The sequence below is a fragment of the Nannobrachium achirus genome (genome assembly GCF_963921795.1).
Source record: "Nannobrachium achirus genome assembly, chromosome: 13".
Classification (NCBI taxonomy): domain Eukaryota; kingdom Metazoa; phylum Chordata; class Actinopteri; order Myctophiformes; family Myctophidae; genus Nannobrachium; species Nannobrachium achirus.
The window spans coordinates 51,139,366-51,148,059 of record NC_137833.1 but is presented as its reverse complement, the minus strand read 5'-3'; the positions used below and the strand labels follow the sequence as shown (position 1 = coordinate 51,148,059).

Sequence of the window (8,694 nt, the reverse complement as noted above, 5' to 3'; positions counted from 1 at the left end):
AGTCTACTGCAGCTCGCTGTCAAGGTAAATCAATATGTTTTTAATGTTCTCCTGGACAATAACCTGATAATAGTCTATAGGCTATAGCAGGCAGAACTCCTCACTTTATACTCTATTTGAGACTGTAAAAATTGGCGTGCTAATTGGTAATTATTGCGTAAGAAATTAATTAACACACTGTGAGGATGTTATGCTGTGATGTGTGCTTATATAGAAAACTCACATTCTTTATGACTGTACTGTACGGTAAGACAACAACCCGTTCATTATCATTCCAGTTGCTATAATAAATATGCAGCGCCGACGAAGAACGCATGCGATATCGATTGATGACGTCAGGTGCAGTCAGGACACTGTGTCATACATGGAACAAACAGGTTCCTGCTGCCATCACACTGACTCTTTATAGAGGCTCTCTCTCTCTCTCTCTCTCTCTCTCTCTCTCTCTCTCTCTCTCTCTCTCTCTTTACAGTGTGTGTGTGTGTGTGTGTGTGTGTGTGTGTGTGTGTGTGTGTGTGTGTGTGTGTGTGTGTGTGTGTGTGTGGGGGGGGGGGGGGGTATATATATATATATATATATATATATATATATATATATATATATATATAGGCCTATATATACACACACACACACACACACACACACACACACACACACACACACACACGTGTATATATAATGTCAATATTTTTTTATTTTATTTTTGTCACTTTAAATGGCTTGAATATGCCATGGACGCCCTATACGTCGAGACGACTATGAGAGAGTGTGTGTGCATGTGTCGGTGTGTGTGTGTTCCACGCAGTGTAAACGCAAACATCTAATGGAGAACAAGAATCATATTAGGCCCGTGGAGGCTCGGCTCGTGAAAGGAGGGTGAAGTGGAGACTAACAGTTTCTTAATTATCGTGCCATTTGTTGTGCTATAGGACTCTTTGACAAGGGAAAACGTCGTCATGGCAGTGCAAAGGCTACGGGGGCAAATCGGGGTGTTGTGGGGGGGAATAGCAGCAGCTTTAGGGCAAAAGTGCACTGACGTGTGAAATTACAGCCCATGGTGCTACATATTGTACCAGAAGCTCCCTCCAAAAAAAAAAAAAAAAAAAACAGGGGAAAAAAAAGAAAAAGAAAAAGGAAAAAACAAAAAGGAAAAAAAGAAAAAAACTGGGGGGAAAAAAAACAGAAGAGGAATCGTCCTCAAACTTGTCCAGAGGGCAGCAACGTACGCGGCCTTCTATTGCACTCACTGTAAACTCACCTCTCATCCACACACGCCCGCACGCGCGCGCACACACATACACGCACGCACGCACGCGCCTCCAGACTTCACACACTCACACGCACCGCTTTGCCGACAAGCTGATCTACAAGCTATAGCCTGTAAAGGCTATAATACCGTAATGTCAGTTATATTGTCGGCAACTGACACCGTCATGGACAAATTAAGCTTTTAGCCTATTACTGTCTGAATAAGAGCCCTGCTGTGCATGACAAATGCTGCAAAACAAACAATAATAGTAATAGCTCAATAATAATAATATTAATATTCATAATAATAATAATATACTTAATTAAATGAAAAAACAGTCCATAGAATCACATGATACATTTGTAATTATTCAATTCATTCTTGTCATTTTATTGTAAACACTGCAACTAAGCTCATTCCAAAACTTATATTTATAGCACTGACTGCACCTCATGCATGACGCATATGCCACCGTTATGTTTGTTTGTTGTGTGAAACATAAACTGAAAAATCACTGAGATTTAAATAATAATCGTTATTTGGGTAAAATTAACCCCGGGGCTAAATTTGAGCCATTTCAAAGTCTGGATCATTTTAACTCTGAAGTCATGTGTAGCATTAATAATTGTTGAGTGCAGATCACATCTTCCACACAAAAGCCCATGCATGCACTTGTCTGCCATCAATTCCCCACGCCAGAGCCAATTAAGGATTTCTAAGGATTTCTATTGTGGAATGTCATTACTTTAATGCACTCCGTTTTGGATTGTATTCTATTATTAATGGATCTACAGTGCTGTTATTGAACTACAGTAAGTTGCAGCTCAACCTTTGACCCCCAGAGCAGCCCGCTCCACATCCACAGCACCCATGCAGGGGCGTCACATGGGGGGGGAAAGTGGGACTGAGTTACTAGGGCCCAAGGTGGAGGGGGCCTTCAATTATTTTGTGCTTTAACTATTGAAAAATAGCAGATATACAAGCTCGCAGCGCGGTTTTGAAAAGTCATGAAAATGTATGCAAATCTTTGAAAATATTTTTTTAAGCAAACATTTGTACATAAAATGTTGCTTCTGGTGGGACCCCATGAAATATTTTGAGATGGGGGTCCGTGGCCAAATACATATAATTTTGGGGGTCCTTCACATGAAATGAAAAGATTCGAGCACCACTGACATAGAAACACAGGTTTTTCAAAAAGACCTTAGAAGGATTTGAAATATTCAAAGACTTGCACAAATGTTCACGATTTTTCAAAAATAGCAGATCTACAAGCTCGCAGCGTGGCTTGTATGTCCGCTATTTTTCAATAGTTATAAAGCACAAGATAACTGAAGTGAATCCTTGTACCCAGGGCCCAGAATTTGGTGCGACACCCCTGCACAGCGCCTCTCATTGCATGAATGAACCAACCGGCCTGGGTAACCTGTGAGCGCCATCTACAGACAGAGCGAGCACCGGAGCACTGCACACCTCAACTCACTTTATTATTATCATGGCATGCTGCCTGCTCCTCCTTCCCAACACGGTGGCGCTTGCCGACAAAAAGGACTGATCGTCCAGTAGGGAGGGAGACCTGCGCGCTTGTTTAGATCGGTTCTTTTGTCGGCAAGCGCCACCGCGGGGGCCTTTTAGCCTTCCTGGCCATGCAGAAGATCACCTCTCAAAGCAGAGCTTTTTGCTGATGATTAAAATACCTATATCTTTATGAGGACATAAAATAGCCTACTGCCACGTTTTTCTGGATAGTCCACTGTGGCCTTCTTGGCCTGACTCAGAAACATTATAGGCCTGATTCTGAACAGAACAAAATAATATCACCTTAGTCAAACATGGCTAAAAGAAACTAAGACTTGAATAAAGGCTACTATAAAACAAAAGTGCAGCAATACTGTCACACTAAACCACTTTTGTCTAAGACATCTTCACTATACAATTGTAATCAAATCAAATCAAATCTGTCTGTCTTGATTGACACGCGCGCACGCGCGCACACACGCACGCACGCACTCACACGCAGGCACACACACACACACACACACACACACACACACACAAAGTTTCTAGATGAGTTGCTTGAATTGTAAACTGTACATTGCAATATCCATAGGCCTATAATATCAACCCCAATCTTTCCCCAATTTCCCCCCCAAAAGATCCAAGCGTCTCCCCGAGCAACAACCCAGCCGGGGAGACAGAGAGACACACAGACAGAGAGAGAGAGAGGAGAGGCAGAAAAGGTGGATCATCTCAACTTTAAACAACAGTGCGGTCTGAGGGAGAGATCGAGGCAAAGAGCTTTTGACACCGACCGCCTTTTTTTTTTTTTTACCTCCGTTCTTCTTGCAAAGCTTCCTTTTAATTTCCTTGATTCCTCCTCTCACCCCTCCACCCCCCAAAAAAAGTCTCATCATTTCCCATTCCGTCTCCCTCCCTTTCCGAAACTGTCGGATGCGGGGAGGACCTCCTCATTTGAGAGCTCCGCGTTTGGCGTTCGTTTTTTTTCTGTACGTTGGCGAATCACACTAGTGTTGGAATCTATCGCCTTTGTCTGACAAGTCATCCATCTCTATGCTGTGGGATCTGTGGGATGGAGGGAGAGGGGAGGAGGGGAGGAGGGGGAGAGGAGAGGAGGGGAGGGGGGTGATCTGTAGTGGGACTGCAGCTTTTAGAAACAGACACACAACGAGAGAGGGGTTTCATTCTCAGCCCAAAGCTTCGTTTAGGCACAGCCCATTCCCGACGAGGAGCAGGGGGACTGACTGACTGACTGACTGACACACACAGAGAGAGAGAGAGAGAGAGAGGGAGAGAGACACTTTCGGCGTGTCCATGTTTGCCCCTGTCATCTCCGCCCCTATCTGATTAAACTCGAGACCCGCCGGTTCTTACAGCAACCTCCAAGGAAAGAGAGAGAGAGTCAGAGAGAGAGAGAGGGGGGATTTTTTTTCTTCTTCTCTGCCGCAGTTTCGCTACTATACTAGTGGACCGTGGGAGTGAGAGAGACCCAGGCAACAACAGCAGCACCTTAATGCTTTCTTCTGCCCCCCTTCCTTCCTCCGTCAATGATGTCGTTTAAAGACAAAATACAGAAGAAGTGACCCTCGCGGTTCGTTCGAGCCGAATGTTGCAGCGACCGGCGCGCTCCTCCTCGGTACAAACGGGGGTCATGCTCTGCACCTGACAGTCCGTTCCTGCTTCCATCCAGAGAGAGAGAGACTTTCACTGAACCAGACAGAGTTGAAGCAACGGGGAGAGGGGAAAACTTCGCCCTTTTTTCCCCCAAGAAGTTGTTCTCCTTCCTCGCAGCCCCGCCGCGGACACTGTGTGAACGCACCGGACTGTGTTTATATATTCCCCCTGGCCCTGACCACCGGTTCTATTATCAGTGTTTCTTTTTTTACGCAGTTTGAAGCTGCATCACCAAGGCGAAACGGCGACCTCAGTCGATTACCTTTCCTTCCTTTGCTATCCCATGGATATTCACTGCAAAGCGGACCCCTTCTCGGCGATGCACCGTGAGTAGAGTTATTAGTTTCCATCATCGTGAACGCAATGATCTCACCCGCCCGGGATTTGCGACTTTATAAATTCCCGCACGAATGAATGAGGTCGGAGAGGGCTTGCGATGTGAAGTCATTATTGGGGCATCATCAGGGGGATGGCAATTGCCACCCTCTTAGTTTTCACATTTTAACCTTAAATTAGGTTAATTTGTGCATATTTTGTCCCAAACAGTTAACTGTTTTTGCAGATTCATCTGATTTCATATAGCAATCGATGCCCGTCCATCTAAACAGTGTTATGATTTAGATATAGTGTTTGCAACCATACATTTAGTAACATCCCTATTTTGGGAATGTCATTTTAGGCGAACAATTTTCAAACATTCTCTTTTCGCCCCCCAAACAAATAGTGAAAATAGTTGATCTACAAGCTCTCAACGCGTTGCTTGTAGATCCACTATAGTTTCGCTATTTTAGAAATGGGGCTATGGTGACTTATTTATTTCTGAAATTACGCCTCTGAATGTGCTCTAATTTCCCTGCAAAAAAAAATTGCAGATTTATGGGGGGAAAAAATCTTTCTAATGCCTACGACAATAGCCTATGTGCTACATGTTATTACAGCTCACTGTCGGCCACTGTCTGTCAGCTTTGCTGCTACTTTATCGAGGATACACAGGGATTAGTGGAACAATAAACCGCGCAGGCTGCTAGGCTATATAGTACTGTAGCCTATGTGTCCATGTTTTTATTTTGGTTTTAAAGATAGAGAGAAAAGCGTAAACTTACTATTCAATAAGTTTTGGAAGTTGAGACCATTTAAAAATGCACGCTCCATGGGGGCGGGAGCTGCAAAGGGGACAGGATAGATAATAATATAATAATTGTAGGTTTCATAAAATAATATTGACAGGGTATTTTCTACATGAATTATGTATTGACAAATATTGGTTCAAATGCTAAAAGCAGCCCTATCATTTACTCATTACTACCATGATTGTGGTATTTTGCTTCCCAAGAACCATTTTCAAACATCACTGATTTGTTTTTGTTTTTCTCTCCCCTCACACAACAAATTACTGGAGCTGTATGTTTATTGACTCAAAGCTTATTAGAACTATTGTATTGGCCTTTACAGTTGGTGTTAGGTTTATGGTTCCATTTGAATACAGCTTCTTATTTGAATACAAAGCTTTTATTACCTTTGAAATCAAACAGTTACTGTGTGGAGAGCACATGTAGAAGCCGCTGTTAATGGCTGTGTAAATGGATGTCATTGTGTAAAATGCGCGGTGTATTTTCTTAGTGGTAAACGTAGCCAGGTTAATACCATGTGTTGACAGAATAAAGCGTTGGAAAATAACTATAGCTTTAACAAATCCCTATTGCCCAATTGTTCGTGTATTTTTTAAAGTGTATACGATATGGGCGAAGTGTACCCGGGCTGCCCGTAAATTATTTATTCCTGTTCATTCGCACTATCCGCGTTTGTGTAATATGAGTTATCAAAGCTCTTTTTAAATTATTTACAATAATCGTGCAAGGAAAATTAAACAGGGTGAAACGTAATATGTGCGACATGTGTTAGGCTGCAATGGAAGCTAGGACGGTGCTCTTGGAAAATATATTGCCTAACTACTGGAGACAATGCGTTGTTTGGTTTGGGCAGCCTAATGTTTCTCATTGCTATTATTTAGTTGCTATAAAACAACCATCCCATATCTTTAAGTGAATTGATCTCTTGGGTTTAAGCTTTTGGTCTCATTTTAATAACGTGTGGCAATAATGCATAATGATGAAGTAGGCCACCTAGCCTAAATACAATACATTATAATAAATATATTATATAAGAAACATAATATAAATAATACATATAAATATAATGATTAATGCAAGTAATACAACATTAAAATATTAAAATATCAATAATAATTATAATAATATATAATAATAACATAGATTATTTTAAATATAGCTTATAGCTTATATTTATTTAAGCGAGCATTAAATACAATTGGGCATACATGTGTGGCACACACAAACGCCTCGCGCGCGTGTGTGTGTGCAAGTTTAGTGTGTGTGTGTGTGTGTGTGTGTGTGTGTGTGTGTGTGTGTGTGTGTGTGTGTGTGTGTGTGTGTGTGTGTGTGTGTGTGTGTGTGTGGCGCGCGCGCGCGCACACACGTGCGTGTGTGTGTTTCAATGTCCCATGCAACTCTACAAGGGCTCGCCTGCCTACCCGCCGTCGCCGTGGCGTGTCTCCTTTCCTTTCGCCATGTTGCTCTGTTGTCTGTTGTTCCCACGTACGGTAAGCGTGTTTGTTTCCTTCTGTATGTATGTAATGTTATGTTCTGGGTGTTGCGTGGCTGTTGTGTCCCACGTAGGGCACGGCGGGGTGAACCAGCTCGGCGGGGTGTTCGTCAACGGGCGGCCGCTGCCCGACGTGGTGCGGCAGCGCATCGTGGAGCTGGCGCACCAGGGGGTCCGGCCCTGCGACATCTCCAGGCAGCTGCGGGTCAGCCACGGCTGCGTCAGCAAGATCCTGGGCAGGTAAGTTAGAGAGAGGACCGTCCATCTCCATCGTAATGGAAAAAAAAAGCTAAGGTATGGCAACATGACTGGTGTCACACCAGTCATGTTGCACCACGTCGGGCAGCGGCCGGCCGTTGACGAACACCCCGCCGAGCTGGTTCACGTTCACCCCGCCGTGCCCTTATCAACAGGCAAGATGAAAAGTACATTTTATTGATCTTAAAACAGCTTTCGATCATATCGATCCACATCTTAATATTTCTTTGGGGGATTTCTCTCTCCCCCCCCCCCCCCTCCCCTCTCCCCCTTCTTTTCTTCTTCCCCCAACGGTGCGCGTGCAAGACACCAGTCATGTTGCCATACCTTATAGCAACAGGCACGATGAAAAGTACCCCCCCTGTAGCCAAAGGTATGGCAGCTGCCATCCCCTATACCTTGCCATACCCAATTTGACGCCTCTGGACTGACTGGCCGCAGAGAGAGTCCCATGTGTCAACGCCGTACATAAATCTATATGGCATATGCGCACCTCCCAGCTCTATTTTAGCCCCAGTCATCGGTTATATGATGAAGCCGGTCATTTTGATTTTTTTTGCTTGAATACGGGAATTCTGTGTCCCAAGATTTTCTTTCCCTTTTAAAAAAAAATATACAGTATATCGATCAATCACCCTCATTCTCACAGCTGCCCCCTATTTATAGAAGATTGCCTTAAAAAAACAACGACAAGAAATGTGCAATTATTATAGCATTGCATTTCGCCTATAAATGTCTGGTTTTATTTTATTATTCAAGAAGCACAAATATCACGGGAGATAATGTGTCGAAAATATTTTTCAGCTATCAAAAGGGATTTCAGAGGTAAATTGTTTCATAGTACACATTGAATGTTTTGACATATAAACATTTACACCCATTAGGCCGTGGTGGCATGCCATGCATGCTAATAAATATACATGAGGAATGGAGAATACATAAATAAGGTCAGACTTTATGCTGACAATTAAACATGTGTTTTTTTAATTTATTTTATTTTATTTTTGTCCTCACTGGAACAGCCATGTCATTTTAAATACACTGTTTTTGGGAAAATGTTCTGTTTTCACCCCGATTTGACGCTTAATAATTATATACCCACGAACATATACAACTAAAAATACAGTCGTATTATTAGGCTATATATTATTAGGAAATTACTTGTTTGTGCACGGAGTTTTTAATCAAGATAGAGACCTAACATATAAGCTCAAATGTCGCCAAGAATTATTTTTAGTTTCCCCCGTCGGCTAAATTGTAGTTGTCACGATTTGTGTTAATTCCTAATTGGCCGAGACAACTTGCTGTAGCCTATTAGCTATTAGTGTATGACTGTTTTTTAAAAACGTGACCGTTAAAAGCCATGTCACTCT

The 8,694-nt window shown here is 42.8% G+C and overlaps 1 protein-coding gene across 1 annotated transcript in view; it reads left to right on the top strand.

Moving 5' to 3' along the window:
* Positions 1-4,724: 4,724 nt before the first annotated feature.
* pax2a (paired box 2a) overlaps positions 4,725-8,694 on the top strand; it is a gene marked incomplete at both ends in the record, with an annotated part of 46,023 nt that continues 42,053 nt past the window's right edge. The window contains 3 exons of the mRNA XM_080740817.1: positions 4,725-4,767; positions 7,138-7,303; positions 8,126-8,146. Coding sequence (XP_080596943.1) covers positions 4,725-4,767; positions 7,138-7,303; positions 8,126-8,146 — 230 coding nt within the window. The remainder of the gene's footprint in view (positions 4,768-7,137; positions 7,304-8,125; positions 8,147-8,694) is intronic.